At 39.6% G+C, this 17,562-nt stretch overlaps 1 protein-coding gene across 1 annotated transcript in view; it reads left to right on the top strand.

The window, feature by feature from the left end:
- PCNX1 (pecanex 1) overlaps nucleotides 1-17,562 on the top strand; it is a 78,759-nt gene that overhangs the window by 37,318 nt on the left and 23,879 nt on the right. Inside the window, 5 exon segments of the mRNA XM_033146579.1 lie at nucleotides 5,351-5,535; nucleotides 12,885-12,975; nucleotides 14,712-14,769; nucleotides 15,920-16,137; nucleotides 17,033-17,186. Coding sequence (XP_033002470.1) covers nucleotides 5,351-5,535; nucleotides 12,885-12,975; nucleotides 14,712-14,769; nucleotides 15,920-16,137; nucleotides 17,033-17,186 — 706 coding nt within the window.

Raw genomic sequence — 17,562 nt, 5'->3', positions numbered from 1 at the left:
TGTTTCATTAAGTTGCATTAACTGATCCATCTGTCTGCCTACTTCTGAATCTGAAAGCTTTCGAGAGCTGTGAGGTAGGTGAGTTCAAATTTTATGCAAAAAAAAAAAGCTGGCTAAGTCTTTCCCTATTCTCATTAGCATAACTTTTGAGGACATTACCAATAGGATGATCAAAATCTAATTATTCGATTATTTACATGTGATATGTGCTCTCAAGCCATTCACAGTTTTAAATCCTTGATTCAGGTTGATTGATCACAAGGATTTCTGCTTTAAATCCAAGCAGAATAACTTACTTAATGAAGACTCAAATACCAAGGGATAAATATCTCAAATTCCTCTTAAAAGATTCAGAACGATAATTAAATTTATATCTGTTTTAAAAGTCTACAATTAAACACCTGGTTCTGAAGCACTGCTATAATTTTGATGCTCATAAAGAAAACTTAAGAATGTCGTGTGCTACTGGATGCCAAAGGAAGGATGTTTTAGGAAAAATAAATGTGCTGGAAAGATACTTTGAATTCCTTTGGATCAGATTTTTAAGCAGAATAAAAGTATAACACATGTTATGAAATGAAATTGCAGAGTACCGGTAAATTGCAGAGCAAACATAAACATACCATAACAGTTGGGTTTGTTTGTTTTTTACAGTAGTCTGCATCACCATCCGTAAAGCTTTAAGACCTCTGGATTTATAACTGGACCACACCCATAGATTTACAAACCTATTTTGTCTCAGGTTGTTTTTAAACAACTTAGAGGACTGAAACAAAGCAAAGTTTTATGCTCACTAAACCAAATGCTGGCACAAGGCCCTTGTTTTGTGAATTCAAGGAAGTCGAACCCACTTAGAAGTTTTCTCAATGAGAGGAACTAAACTGGGTAACTCCAGGAAGGCATTTGATATTCCACAGCAATCATGCTTGTTGCTGCTGGATTCTTAAATTTTTAATCTTTATGGAGTAGAAATTACTTGCCTCGGTTCCATGATACCTGTTCCACATTTATTTGTTTCCATGATGCAATACTCAATTAAAATGTCTTACTTAACATTTCCTGATAAATAATAGACAATATCATCAGGATAGTGCTGGTTCTTTAAATGGAACTAGCAGACAGACTTGTAAAATTTGTTAGTGTGTAAGCCAATAATTATCCATGACCTGTGGAATGACCATAGAAAGCAATCAGCTTGACACTATGAGCTGGCCCATGCAGCCAGCAGGGGATGGAAACTGGGTAAACGTGCCCCATGCCTCGGAGGGCTAAGCTAGTTGGGGACCCCCATGAGGGACTGGCTGCTTTTTTGCTTGAGCTTATAAATTCTAACAAGACTCATGCCTTGGGCCTCAAGACGTGTACTGCACAGGCCTGACGGGTGGTATTCAGTTAAATTTTTACTCTGAGTAGACCTGTTGGAATGAATAGACCTAAGTCATGTTAAATAATTTCAGTGCGTCTACACTGAGTAATACTTAGCTGTAAAGTAGGGTGGTATTCAACTGTCATAATTTAGTGAGCATTTGATGCACACAAAAATGAACTCTATTGGCAGTACTAAAAAAACCTCTCCTTACACCTTCACCTCCTTAAACCCTGTAAAAATCATTACTGAAAATCATATTTTTTTTATATTCTTGATCCCTAAAGTGTGTAGAATTAGGCATATTGCTCATCTTTCTATATTGCATTTGTGCTTAATGGAAAAAAGAGAATTCTCAAGATGTTGTTCGCTCTTCTAGCAACAGAGTCTTAACATGAGACATCTTGAGGTGTATTCATACTAGAGGTGTAATTACCACTAAGAACATGTATTTTGTTGCATCTAACTGTGTGGGAATACATTTGTGAGAAGTAGCTTTATGCAACTTTAAATCTGCCACTGTAGGATTTTTCTAGTATGACTAAAATTGCCAAAATGCATTAAGAGCTACTTTACACGAGTTCGTAATTGTTAGGGAAGCCCTTTGTGTAGATTATGCTTTCAATGGCAGCTTTGATAAGGAAAGAAGAGTTCCTTAGGCAAACAGTGTGAGCTACTTGATTTGCCTTCTATAATGTTCACACATGGTTATATAGAGAATTAAACATGAATTTGCATCTACGACTACTGTTGTTGTTGTTGTTTTACTAACAAGCTAGGAACTTCCAACAGATTGAATCCCATTTGTTGAAGTTCTATCTTGTTGAAGTTCTACATTATCCATTTTCTCTCAAGACAGAAGGATGCCAATAACAACAATTTTAGTAGTTCTTTTTCTGCTTTCTTGAAGAGTATACCTTCTCTCTCTGCGTGGCAGGTGGCTAATGTGTAGTCCTTCAGGTGTTGTTGGACCACAGCTCCCATCAACCCCAGCCTGCATGGCTAAGGGCCAAGGATGATGGAATTACAGCTCAGCAATTTCTGAACAGGCCACAGTTTAGTCACCTGTGGTCTTAAAAGGTGCACCTTGGGAAACAGTGAGGCAAATCCATATTTGAATAATATAAGGTTGTAATACAGAAGTAGGAACGTGGAGTCTCTTAGCTCCCACTGCATTTAAGAAAGAAAAAAGCACATTGAGTTTGTCTCATTGAAATGTTAATGGGAACATAACAGCAGAAATACGTGATACAAGTTTTCTGAGTATAGCAGATAACTATTTTCCTGACCTTTTGCTAACTATTCTTGCAATTGATTGTCCTCTCCTTGCACTTTCATTATGCCTCCTTCTAATATCCTTTTCACAAATCCTGACGTTCCTAAGTAACAAACTAAATGCTTTCTCATTTGAAACGAAAGTTGCCACCACTTCCAGCTAGTGAACCCATGCTTATCTTTACCCTGTCAGAGAAGTGAAATAGTATATTTTAGGAATGGCAAAAAGAATCTCAGGGTACCTAATCACTCTGCTGCCTACAATTTAGATGCCAGACCCTAATAAATGTTTGGGAGTTTTCCAGTTCTGTGTGGAGTTACGGTAATTCCTAAACATTTGTAGTCTTAGAAATGTGGAATAAATTTTTACCAGGTTAGGACAATAAAAATATTGTAATAAACCTTTCTGCTTCTATCAAGTGCCAGTGTTGCTTCAGCCAATTGTAGTCTGTTATAGAATTTATCTCATTTTTTTTTCAATGGCGAAGTAGTTGCGGTTGTTTTAGTTTTTGAGAAAATCTAAAAAAAATGCATTTACTTACTTACTGAAGGAGGCCACTTTGCACTTTCTTTTTTGGTGACGAATTACTTCATATTCCCGTGCAAAACTAAACATACAAACAAAATATTATCAGCACTCACAATCTGAAACGTATTGATGAATCAATGATCTGTTTCTAAGAAGGACAGTTACTGAGGTTGGCTGCCTGACTATTCAAGGCTAGACCTATTTCTCACAACGTTTACATGTACCTCTAGTGGCCTGGATGCAACCACTTCCTCCTAGCTGCTGGAGACTGGGTGTTGATTGGCCAGGATACCAGACACATGCACTGAGGGACCACATTGGCAGAAGCTGCCTGGGCTGATGGGAATTCAAAACCATCTGAAGGACATCAGGTTGGGGGAAAGCTGTCCTTAGAGCTGTATATGCTTAAATGAGGTCTTACTCCCAATAATTTCAGAGAGATTTACATCTAGGTAAGGCTGTCATTTAATAGGAGCCTTTGAGAGACTTCCTAAGCCCAGCTAATTCCCTATATAAACTAATCAGTAGATGCAAATGGAAAAAACAGAAATATATGGTAACTGCTGCTAAATTACCGACCATTAATATTTTATGGGAGGGACGTGGGTGGCGCTGTGGGTTAAGCCACAGAGCCTAGGGCTTGCTGATCAGAAGGTCGGTGGTTCGAATCCCCGCAACGGGGTGAGTTCCCGTTGCTCGGTCCAGCTCCTGGCCACCTAGTAGTTCAAAAGCATGTCAAAGAGCAAGTAGATAAATAGGTACCACTCCGGCGGGAAGGTAAACGGTGTTTCCGTGCGCTGCTCTGGTTCGCCAGAAGCGGCTTAGTCATGACCACATGACCTGGAAGCTGTATGTCTGCTCCCTTGGCCAGTAAAGCGAGATGAGCTCCGCAACCCCAGAGTCGGACACGACTGGACCTAATGGTCAGGGGTCCCTTTAGTGTTTTCTGTGCCATTCAGACTAACATTGTTCTTACTGGCCTGAATGTGGCATGGCAGCATTTGTCTGTGCATCTGCCTTGAAAAATTGAAGTGAATGTAATGTGCCTGCAAGTGTTTGTTGATAGTATTTTATATTTATTGTGATTCTTCAGGCCTTACTGAAAATTTCTCTGCTATTTACTTACAACAGTAATAGTTCTTTAGCTTCAACTTGTAGGTGAGTTAAAAGAATAATATTTATAGGTTTTGTGCAACAGTAGGAGTTAGTAAAGATTTGGGGGAATAGCACATTATTATTATTTTGCTTTCTGGGGGTTCTTGTTGCGAAGTCATGTAATCTGGCTTGTGTCCTCTCTTAGAGAATTAAATTTGAATGCTATTTTAAGGAGGTATTTAATCAATAGTCTCCCATGGCATTTGCTTAGAATACATTTCTGGTATTAACATAACATTTAAAAAATCAAAATCTTTAATTTTAATGTCCCCCAAAATTACCCAACGGGGTAGGTTATTGCTGTTTTCATTTTTTATTGCCAGTAGTCCATGATAAAATGGGATGTAAATTAGAAGTAAAATCTGTTGGATGGGCTTCAAATTTCTGCAATACAGAGATGATAGCAATCCTCAGTTGCACAATTTGTTCAAATTCTCAAAGCATAAACTTTTCTGTCACCTCCGATATGTCAACATAGGAACATTGAAGTGAAATATATTGAAATATTGCATACAACATAGTTGTGTACAAACGGCTACCTTTAAACCTGTTTGTAATTTGGCAAAACAACTGCATTACAAAACCGAGGCACCATTATTATTATTATTATTATTATTATTCTGTCTTTCAAGAGTTTGACTTTGAACTTGCATGAAAGAGTGAACTTTGCAGTTTGTTAGCATAAGAAGAGCAAATGTTACCATACCACACTTGATACCTCTGGCACAGTTCTGCACACTCAAGTACTGTTTAGGATAGGACCCTGTGAGGCTTTGAAAGTTCTCGGGATGACATGAGGGGCCATTGAGAGTGGTGATATGGCTGAAATTTATTTATATATTTATTTACTTATTAAGTAGCCTAACTCCCTGGACACGCAACATGCTCTTCGTGCACACTGACTCATTCACTGTGGTATACTACTTGTTTAACCTTTTTAAGTATAAAAAAGTGTTAACTTGGTTTCTAGCTGCTGTTTCTGTGTTCTTCCCTGTAATGTCTCCACCATCCGTGTTCTTTCGTAGCCTTCAAGATGTTCAGCAAGGACTGCAGTCCACAACCCAAGTCAAAGTCCAGTCCCGCCCCCATTCCCAGGCAGCAGTGCTCAGTGCTAGTGCCTCCTTGCTGGTGAGAAATGGGAGTGTCCACTTAGAAGCATCACATGACAATGCATCTGCTGTCGGCGGCAGCAGTTTGCAGGATGAACTTGGTATGCAGGCCTTATATAACCTTGGTGCAATCAAAGTGTTTATGCAGCAGATTTGTGGCTTATAATGCACTGTGACTTGGCTTTGTTAATTTTCTGAATTTTCAGGGCGTGGGACAGCAAAATTGCTTCTGGTCCTTTCTTTTTGGAACACTTTGCAGATTAAATTTACGCCAGGACCTGAATCGCTGTTCTAAATTAGAACTTTAATGCTGTCTTGAGTACTATGTACTTTAGTCACATCACAGTACCTTAGGATTCTGTTCCTAAACTTTAGGCAGTGCTTTTGAAGGCTTTAACTGGGCATGAAGCTGTATGTGTCATACACATGCAAGAATATATTATTAAGTATTCAGTGTTAATTTCCAGAATGCAGGTGATATATTTCAAAATGTGTCGTGTTCAGACCTACAGCTGTAAGTTGTAGTTCTTGTTAACAGCATGGGCATGTTAAACTATTTTTCAAGAAATAACCACAAATGTTCAGTTTTGTAGTAGAAAATGTTGCATTTGGGAAACAATAAAGATTGAGAACTCATGAATTTCATGTCACCCTTATGTTTAAATAACTGAAGCACTGTAATGGTGAAAATTTGACCAGTATTTTTAATGAACTGATTATGAGTTTGCAGTTTGTCATAGGAGTGACAAATGTTGCAAAGAAATGTTTCATGTTGGACTGTTCTACATTTGCACCAGAGCACAAAATGTGGCATTTGATCACTGCTAAATTGTCAGATCTTTTATACAGAACCTTATTAATATTTTAAGAAGTAGAAAAACATTTAGTACTTGACAGCTTTCCCTTTTTAATTTATGTGAGGGATGAGGGAATTGCACAAGCCCATCATAAATATAAAAGCACTTCTGGATTTCATTTAAGTGTTAACACTTTCAATCTTAAAAATATAATGAAAATAATATTTTATTCTGGGTTTATATTTATATCTCTGATCTGAAGTCAAAGGACTCACATCAAGTAATCGGGATGAGTCTTCACCCCATCCCATTTACAGTATGCACCTAAAATTAATAGTGTTTTCTTTAAAAACAAACTATTTTCTTTTTGAGAAGTTTTAGTATTTCATTTACGTAGGTGAATTCCAGGTGTCTCATTTTTCTGGTCTGTTAACTCTTTTTATTCTGTGGCAAAATAAAGCACTGGAATTTGGTGTTGTCTTTTTGTGATTAATTGAGAGTAGTAGTGAAACCGGAATATTTTATTTGAAAGGGACTGTCTTGAGGATTCAGTGGGTAGGAAGAAGAGCCTTTCCACTAAAATTACAACTTATAGACTGCAACAATCTTAAGATAATATTAAATAGCTTACAATATGCTATACTCCTAACCCCGCAGGCCTTAGCCACATTTTTCTAGGAGCAAGTCCCATTAAATTTACTTCTGAATAGAAATTGCATTAATTTGTTTTGTGGAGGCACTTCAGATCAGTTTTTCAGTCCAATAAGTTTGACTCCTTACTTCCCCCCCCCCCCTTTGATAGAGATTCTGCCTGTGGATTCAGCTCTCCTTTTTAAAATTTATTTCTTATGTTGTCTGAGTAGGTATGTTGAATCTATGTGCTAAATTGCTTCATTCTCCCATATGAATGCCACCACCAAAAAGCAACAAGCACTTACATTTTGTATTAGCATCAGAGAACTTCCAGATGGAGAGTTTTTCAGCAGATAGCAAACAATACAGGAAGCCATGCTGATTGTAATTAGTCCAAGGCATAGGTGAAAAGAACAGGAGGGTTCAGGGAGCACAGTCCGAAAAGTGTGGTTCAGTGCAGACTTCCCCTACTAGGAGTCTCTTCCATGAGATACCATATCCCCCTACACCATCCTTTTGGAGGAAGCTGAAAGCAGACCATGAGTTTACAAGGTCCTTTTAAAATGTGATGTACTTGAGACTCTGGGAAAATAAAACTAAGCCATTTCCTGTGCAATATTTCTAAAACTGAGTATGGGAGGGGGTCCTTGTTGGTTGGACTTGGAAATTCTCCCACATTGCTTGACAACCCTAGTGGTTTTCAGGCTAGAATCAGCTTGTAGTGGTCATAATCCTGTTTTGAGAATCCTTAAACAAAAGAGAGTCTGCCAGTGGGGAATGTCAGTCTGTCTCTCCCCCACCCCTTTCTCAAATGTGAGAAAAACTATTTAGAAGGTTTGCCCAGATAATCAGGTGCCATCTACTGTTCTGCTGAAATATTACAGAATTAAGTTATGCTTTGTATAGGGTCTGTTTTGTTCTAAGACTGGGGCCACAAGCATTTGGATGTGACTGCTGTTCCTAGCTCCCAATGAGAATGCTGTATAGCTATCACCACTGGTTCCAGGGCATACCTCATAGACGGTAGTTTTAATTGTTGTATTGTGTGAAGGATATTTGGGACGTTGGCAGGACTGAATCTACTTTCCTGTTCATACGTCATAGAATTGTAGAATTTGAAGGGATCCCAGGGGTCTTCTAGTCCAGGCATGTCCAACTCCCAAGAGACTGTGATCTACTCCCAGTATAAAAAAACTGGCAGTGATATACCCATTGTCATTGGAGGGTGGAGGAGCGTGCGTGGGGTGGGTGGATTGCCCAGTTGTTGAGCTTTTTTTAAGGAGGGAAGTGCCCAGAGTTGTTGAGCTTTTTGGGGTGAGGATTGCACATAGTTTTTTAGCCTTTTCCCTGTAAATTTTTGTACACGGTAAGGATCCCGCGATCTACCAGGATCAGCTGGGGTTCTACTGGTAGATAGCGATCTACTGGTTGGACATCCCTGTTCTAGTCCAACACCCTGCAATCCAGGAATCTCAAACTAAAGCATCCATGACAGATGGTCCCTCCATGACACATCCTACCTCTGCCTAAAAACCTTCATTGAAGGAGAGTCCACCATCTTATGTTTTTGTTGTCAGGTGCTCCTTTGTTAACAGATCTGGCTTCAACACAATAATGTAGCACTTGGGAATGAAGAGCTCAGGAGCCAAGCACTGGAGGTCAAGATAGTGAAGACCTGAACATCTACCATGTACTTACTCTCTGTGCTCAGGTAGGTGGGCACAAAGGATACCCAAACACTGCAGAAGACCACCAAGCTGAAGGTGATCAGCTTGGCTTCACTGAAGGACCCAGGCAGCTTCCTAGCAAGGAAAACCACTGTGAAGCAGATTGCAGCCAGGAAGCCTATGTAACCAAGGGCACAATAAAACAACACAACATACCCTTTGTTGCATTGCAGAATTATTTCTCTGGGCTGGGAGAGCATGTTGGAACCTCAGATGTTGGAGGAATAATCCCAAGCCAGGTAGTGCAGATGACCAGTTGGACACTGGAACAAGAAATGGCAATGGAGCTGGCTAGAATCTTGTCCAGCCATCACCTTTCCTGGTTCCCTGGTGCTGTGGTGAGGAAGGCCAGCACCTTGGTGATGCGTTCTGCCAAAACAGAAGAACTTGCAGTCGAGAAGATGATGTTGAAGGCCATTCGTTGTTGAAGACAGGTCACTTTCCTTGGCTGGCCTTCTCTGGATCACAGTTAGGATTATTATTCCTTTGCCATTTTGCTCTTGGACAAGTAAGCGGGACTTCCTATTCATAATAGTTCCTGCCTTAGGATCAAGGGTGAGCCTGCGACTCCCAACTTGACGGTCTCTCTTGACGGTCTCACTTCTCCTGCATTACCCCACTGATTTTATCTTCCTGTGGACTTATAAACAGGATTCCATCTCCAGATTCAGTAATATGTTAAGGTGGATTCAGATGACAAGGAGACTATGCTTCTTAAAAGCTTAACCGTATAGCACCTGTAATCATGGGGAGGCAGTTGTCTGTTGCCTTGAACCACAGTTAAGCTCAATATTAGCAGTTCTCAGCGCTGCTTGGAAGTACAAGGAAGCAGACAGAGTGATTCTAACTGCTTGGTCAGAGGATCCAGATAGCTCTGTTCCCACTTTGTTAACTCAAAGTAGCTACCTTAATACCTAATAATAACAACAATATTTTTATTTATATTCTGCCCTTCTGACTGGGCTTCCCCAGCCACACTGGGTGGCTTCCAGCAAAATATAAAAAATAATTAAATGTCAAACATTTAAAACTCCTGATGCAGGACTGCCTTCAGATGTCTTCTAAAAGTTGTGTAGTTCTTTATCTCCTTGGCATCTGATGGGAGGGCATCCCACAGGAAGGGCACCACTGCTGAGAAAGCCCTCTGCCTGGTTCCCTGTAACTTCACTTCCCACAGTAATGGTAATTTACCTACCATGAACTAGTGCATTCTGTGTTTTAAGAGTTCAGTATTTAATATAGCGTCTCTTTGGGGACCACAAGTACACTGTGGGGTGTAACAGCTTAAAACCAACTTCATTCCAGAGTCCCATGGATGCTCCTTGGCTGAAAAAGTGAATGGTGGCTGGAATTGAAGTCATATTGCACTTAATAATAGTGATCAATTTCTGTTAAGTTGTGGACTGGTACGCTACCAAATACTCTCAAATTTATGATGTTGATATATTCTGATCAATTGTAAAGGAAGAAGAAAATTATTCCAGGTTGTCAAGCCTGGAAAGGCAAGATATCCTCCATTTAGTCTTCCAGTTTTAAAATTATATTTTAAAATTAGATTGGAGGGGGGTGTTTCTGGGGCAATTTGAATTATAGGACAGAACAAACTATCCTTGAACAATCAGAGAGTATCATTCTTGTTAAGCCTCCCTCTATTTATTGCACATTCATTCTGATTTGCTTGTACACATGGAGGTTAGATTATATCCAGTCTTCGTTGAGCATTCATTCAGATTTGATTGATTTCTCAATGCATTTCCCTGTCACCTTCCTAGCCGCAGAAAGTCAGTTTCTTTTTTAAAGTGGATTTGTTGCAGTAGGTAGAAAGAACACTTTAATCCACTTGAATTCCACAAACCTAAATTTCCTGATACTGTATGTCCTTTAAACTCTCCCACAAAATGCTGACAGTGTGGAAGTGCCTTAGCTGCTAGGGACTGGGGGAAATCCCGTTCATCTTTTGCCTTAAGTCATGGGTTTTTTTTAAATATACTTTTCACATGGTGTTTATTATCAAGTTCCCTTTTCCTTTTTGGTTCTGCAGGCATGGACAGGGCACTGTTTGCTTAAGTGAACTGTGTAAGAAAAATTGTAATATGTTTTTGTAAGAGGGTTGCCAAGAGTTACAGATGCATCTAAGAAACAATTTTTCATATGTAAAGTGCAGTTGAACGCATCAGATTGTGTGACTGAACTTCACTGAGATCAAATCTTAATAGCTTGGTGTCTGATAGTTCTGGCGCATATGTGAATGAAAATTATGGGGGATACACACTGATTCAAGTCTTAGAAATAAATGCACACTCTTTAAAGGGTAGCTCATTCTTAGATTTTATTGTTTGCTTTCCATTCCTAGATTGTGTTCTGCTTTAACAGGTGGTAGTTCTTCTTTCTAAATATTTGACCTTTGTAACCTTCAGAACAAGGCTGCCACTATGACGACGTTATAGGTGTACACAAATATGCAGGGGGAAATGTGCTATTATATGGGAATGTTGAGTTTGTGTTTGTTGTACTGTATGTCTACATACTGTGATTTCTAACCATATGTGTCAGTGACAAAATAATCCAGGAGTAGTCTTTGCTTATGAAAACATACATTGCTTTTGTATGTGGAAAGAACCCAAATTGTGATGTGTCTTTCTATAAACACGCCCTAGTCATCTCCTATACCAACTCAGCCCATTTTTTAAAAAAATCATTTGATCCTTCTCAAATACTTTGGGAGGAATAAAGCATGATACGCCCCCAAGGCCTGTCATGTGTGCATTTTTTAAAAAGTTCCAGCTTTAAAAATAGTGATGAAAGGAGCCAAACCTTCTCAGTTAAAATTTATGTTTGTACATTTGTATTAACATTTATTGCAACTCTAGATTTAGGGTTATCTCAGTATATTTTGTCAGTGAGTCATGAATGACAATAGGGAACAGGTACCAAGAATTATCTAGGGCATTCAGCACTTGGAGCCCTGCCTGGAGCATTCAACAAGTCCTGGTTAGACAGATGTTAAAATAAAAATCTCTCAACAATTACGAAGTTTATAGATTGGGTGTTCTGTGTGTGGTGAAGTGGGGAGCAGCATGGAGGGGAGTTCAAGCTGGAAATATTGTCCATGTGGTGAACACATATCACTGCCGTATGCAGCATCTCTAACACTTATTCTCAACAATCGATAGGACCTAGTATTAAGGTTGCTGTTGGTTTTTGCTTCCGTTTTAGTAGCCTGAATTCCCTATAGTGATTAGTCTGGCTCAGCTTCTTGTTTGGCATGCATTGTCAAATGACTGAAAATGTGCATTCTTAAATGGAGTGTTGTTCCACTGGATCCAGATTTATTTATTTTTTTGTACTTCCACAAGAGCTACCTCACATGATAAAGAAAAAAAAATGTTCACACCATGTATTCTGATGGTGAGATGTCATTAGTGAAAACGGGACTGTGGGTGTTTGCTTGCTTTAGGTTTTTATGGCCTGTGGAAGTGTGGAAAAGAAACTGGCAAAATTTGGTGGTGTGAATCCACCATTTCCTGTTTAAGAATACAGTTAGCATTTTGAAAGGAAATTGTCAGTGGATAAAAGCAGAACAGAACTGGATTCTGCTATTTCCATACATAAATAACATTGTTTAGATGAAGGCATGTGTGGAGCCTCAAATCATTCCACTTGTCTTCCCGTCTTATCTTTGTTTTGACCTAGCAATATCTGATCAAGGATCTGTTCAATTCCAACAAAAGGTCCATTTTTCCTGAACTTTGAAAACTTGAAGTGGCTGTGAATTCCATATATTAATATGTGCTCCCCAAAGAAGTCCTATATTTTTGTGAATCTAATGTGCCATCAAATCTAGTGCGCACCTCAGTTTTCATCTTTAGCTTTTCCTGATAGAGATTATAGGATGCAATAGTCTAAAGAAAGAACACCATACTTAATTTTTCAATGATTTAGATAATGACTGATTTATTTTCCTGTTTCTGGACTGTGTCAGCTAGGTATGAAAACCTAGCTCGAAGAAAGACAAGGGACAAGCTAAAGAAAGATGTGTGCATTACACAAGTCCATAAGTAACTCTTTGCTTATGTGCATTAATCTGCATTCTTGGTTGTGACCAATTTGGTTTCATGGTCCCTGATCAAGTAAAGTTCTCCATTAACGGTTTATGAAGTGTGTGGATGTAGCTATAAAATACTTATGTAGATTTGTATTGTGTACAAGTAACCTATAGCATGTATGTTTTGTTACTACAGTGTACAAATATGCTACAATATTTAACCTATCCTGATTTTCTCTTTTTGACAGGTAAGTTCAGTTCTACACTCTACGAGACAGGGGGCTGCGATATGTCGCTTGTGAATTTTGAGCCTGCTGCAAGAAGAACATCTAATATCTGGTGTGTTTTTGAAAACCAGTATCTGTGGTTTAGTCAGCAATGCTGAATTTGCAAACAATTCTGAAAGATTCTTACCTAAGCGTCTGTGTATTTTTGCAAAAGCCAGAACCCTTTCAGAATTGTGATTTGATGTACATGGGAACCTTCTGGTAATTTTATATTTTGTCAAAGAATACCCATTAAATTGAGACTAAGGAAGTTGCAGGTTGAATGACGAACTGAGAACCAGAACCAATTTCATTCTCATGTTTATATAGTGCAGTGGTGGGGAACCTTTTGCCGTTCAGATGTTGCTGAACTACATCTCTTCTCAACCCCAGCCAATAGCTGAGAGTTTCCTGATAGCAAGGGAGTTGTAGTCCCACAGCATCCGGAGAGCCAGATGATACAAATGGTCAAAGCACTTTGCATACTTTCTTGGAACAACCCTTGAAGGCTAGGCAGTATTTCAGAACAATCAGTGAAAGTGTTAATTACATTTTAGGATGTTTTATTGCTTAACTTTGTGTCTGAATGCTTGGCTTTACTCTGTTTGAGTGCAAAGTGTTTGAATTTACCGGTACATACGATTTCTAAAGCTACCCTGTTTTCCCTAGCCAGCGTTCTGGATAGGCTTTGCCAATTAGGTCATGATACCCTTTCAAAGAAAGAGAGAATAATCTAACAATCTTAGAGCAAAATGAGTACACGAGATCCTTGGACAGGATCTCATACCCTTTCTTAAAGGCAGTAAGCTGAATAAGAATCATGGTGCTTGGAGTAAATAGCTGCTTTGGGGGCATAATGTCCCCTGGGACATGCAGATTCCACACCCACCCAACCACCCAATAAAGATACGTTTATTACAAAATCAAAGAGAAACAGAATGCCGTGAAATACATCCTTTTCTGCCATTGCTTTGCATACATAGATAGCAGTGCATAGCAGGGTCATACAAACCAAAGTATTTTCGATGTGGAATTGTCTTTATGGTGCAGTAGTAGCCAACCCCTACCTGGCACACAGTCTTCAGGAGTTTTCTTTTTGGCTCTCCAAATTCATACATTTTTAGTTTTAGCTGTTCCTATGGGTCCTCTGCTGTGACACCCTGATGTTGAAAGCTTTTTTGTGACCCAACAAGCCCCCCCCCCCAATTTATCAGTTTAAAAATCTTGCAACACCTTTTATTTACTGATTATTTTCATGGGTCTCCTGCTGTGATTCTGTGATACCAAAAGTTTTTGTAACCCCTAAACCCCAAATATGCCTATTATTATTATTATTAATATTATTATTATTATTATCCAGGACCACTTTTCCACTTCTGCCACTCCCACTTTGACATTTGGCCCCGGAACATTGGCCATTGACCGTTATTACCCTCTGCCTGAAAAGGGCTAGCAATCACTCAGATAGGACTATGTATTCAGCCCAGCAGTGCGACCCCATATCCATCCATCAAGATATTAATGCAGAATTAATTACAAAATAGAAATAGAAATGCTCCTTATACAGGCCTCCTTTTTTCTTAATGTCAGCACGTTTGGGTAATAGGGTGCATTGTCCTATCAAGAAGGTGTATCGTTTCTTTTTCCCTTGGTGAAAACAGTACTGCCTTTCCAGTAGCAAGTTGATTTAAACTGGGGTAACTGATGTCCTACAAACTACAGAAAGCGTAATCTCTTAAACAAAAGAAGAGACTTGAATTGGAGAACAGTGTGTGGTATCAAACTAAAGTAATCTTCTTGTTATTATAGTGACACGGATTCTCATGTATCAAGTTCTACCTCAGTTCGTTTTTATCCACATGATTTAGTAAGTTTTGCATTTGCTCCTTATTTTATTGCAAGCAGATGATCAAATGTCACTCTTAAGTTGTTGAGATACAATTAAGTATTCTGTCTGTAAATTTAGCACAGGATTCGAGTGGTTCAAGTTGTCAGCAGCTGGACAATGCCATGCCTTCACTGCTTCAAATAATTTGAGAGTTGCAGCCATGTTGATACTTTAATAACGTGAGAACGTAACACGTTTAATAACGTGTGTTTAATTAGACAAGTGCAGTGCTGCCACCTCTTAGACATAAGGATGTGGTGTCCAAGCCCTGCTCAATCCAGAATGGATTGTAGACTATTACTGTTCATGATTTGTAAGGTCTTTGAAGACTTTCGGTTCAGCTTGCCAGATCCTCACCTCATCAGCTTGAAATACCCTGGAGTTATTGAAGTTGTAAAGAGGAAAGAGCCCTTCTACTCAGCCTTGTATGTTGGATGTTACTGGATCTGCAATTCCCATTGTTGCTCATCATTGGCCATGCTGGCTGCAGATTAGTGGTGGGGATTTTCTGGCCAATATGATGATGGTGATGATGATGATGATGATGATGATGATGATTTATATACCACCCTATACCCGGAGGTCTCAGGGCAGTTCACAGAATAAAATCAAATGAATTCAGGTGATTGTTAAAGTGGCTTGTGAAGGGTTGACCACTTCTGAATTCAGTCTTCTGGCTGGATCCAATTCCCCAACCCTTCTGCAGAAGATGGGTGTTGACGTTCCAACAACATCTGGGGACTCAACTGTTCTAGCTGGAGTTAGGATGTGGTTTGCATGTGCACTATTCCTGCAGTTCCATAGAGTTTTATAAAGGGCCAGTGCTTTTGCTTCCTGGAAGAAACCAGCCAATCCAAATAGAGGTTGTAACTCTACCATGAACACATGCCAGGGTTGAGCATGTAGTCTTCAACAACTGTTAATCAGGTGTGCCTTCCTGAAATGAGATAAACTGCAGCATCCTCCACCTTCCTTTCTCCCTGAACCATACAGATTTGCAAAGAAGGTGAGGCCAAGGGGGTAGTTCCCCATAGCAGATCTTTGGCCCGTGACACTTTTATGTTCCTTAAGATCTATAGTTTATAGGCTAAATAAGTGTGAATGCAACTTATTATTGACTTTATTGTAGCTCTCCCTACCCCAGATCAGGCTGAACAGGCTGTTGACCATAGATACAGATCTCCTGGAGCATCAAGACATTGACCTAAGCCCTGACCTGCAGGACCATCTGCAACCTCAAGAGGAAGCCGCCCAAAAAGTCAAACACTATTATCGCTTTTGGATCCTACCCAAGATCTGGATTGGCATCAATTTTGATAGACTGACTCTCTTAGCCTTGTTTGATAGGTGAGATCCCATAAGCACATGCTGTTCTAATGTAGTTCAAGTAATTATTTGCATCAGGTTTCCCTTTACTTGGTTCATATGCTAATGATTGATGCACTATTCAAAGCATTAGTTAAATCAGGTGGTGGGTACTGTTAGAAACAGAGCCAAAATGGGCCCAACTAAGAACAGCAGTAACAACAAAATGTCGAGTGTCCAATAGAAACCGGGGAGAGGGAAGTTAACTGGAGGACCCTGAAGAGAGCATGATTCATGTTCAGGGTACCAGTGTACTCCTATCAGGAGGAAAGATTTACTGCAGCACTTGATTTCAGGACTTGTAATTAAGGTAGCGTCAACTTTGTGCACTGCACTATTTTTGTTTAGAGCACTGAGTTGTGCAGATAAGCTACCCTCTGGTGTGCACTTCTAATGGTATAGTGGGCATTGGGGTATCCAGCAAGCCACTACAATTCTGCTCAGCAGTTTGCTTTCCCTGCCCTGGAGTATCTATACTGCTTTACAGACTTGTTTTTCTTGAAGTACCTTCACTCATTTTTCTTCTGCAGAACCATCATGGAAACCTTTTTTTCAAGACATACTGCGGTGTAGATTTTTCTGGGAGGGGAGGGGATGAGTATGGATGGATTTATCTGTCTTGTGGTTGGGACCAGGACTGGGTGACATTTTTATCCTTTCTGACTGATTCTATAGAATGTATTTGAACAGCCATTTGAACTCCAATAAAATCACAATAGATTCAGCACCTGAAATTTGCATGCTAAGGCATTCTCAGACTTTTGAGATACAGTATCATAGGTCGTGTTCTTTAGTTTCCTTGAACTCCTGCAGCCTCTCTTCCGATTGTATAAACCTGTTTAGCTTCCCAGTACCACGTACTTTTCCTTTTCCATAGAAATCGTGAGATCCTGGAAAACGTGTTAGCTGTCATCCTCGCTATCCAAGTGGCTTTCTTGGGATCTGTACTTCTTATTGAAGGCTTCTTCAAGGATATCTGGGTCTTCCAGTTCTGCTTGGTGATTGCCAGCTGCCAGTATTCCTTGCTCAAGGTAACTTCTTTTGCCACTGTCAGTTTTAAATATTAATATTCTGCCAGCATTTGGACAATCTGTCTTGAGTTAATAAAAAGCCTAGTCATTGCTGATCCTTGTTGGATGTGCATGCAGTCCCTTTGCAAGCAAACCAGGAAGCCTTCTGCTAACCACAGTTTCATGTTTTGCCCAAATCAGGAAATAATGGTTATGAGCTTCAGAGCAGGCCAGGACATTAAGCCAGCTTCAAACAAGTGACGTATATCCTAGATTGTTCTGAAGCTATTCATTTTGATGGGTCCTAATAAAGGCATTGCTTGGGTATTGATTTTTCCTTATGAACCCACACAGCATTCCTGGGATGATCTTAGAAAATTGGTATGATTCTTCTGCT

This window comes from Lacerta agilis, chromosome 1 (genome assembly GCF_009819535.1).
Source record: "Lacerta agilis isolate rLacAgi1 chromosome 1, rLacAgi1.pri, whole genome shotgun sequence".
NCBI classification, from domain to species: domain Eukaryota; kingdom Metazoa; phylum Chordata; class Lepidosauria; order Squamata; family Lacertidae; genus Lacerta; species Lacerta agilis.
The sequence above is the reverse complement of the archived record's forward strand: the minus strand, read 5'-3'. Positions and strand labels throughout refer to the sequence as shown.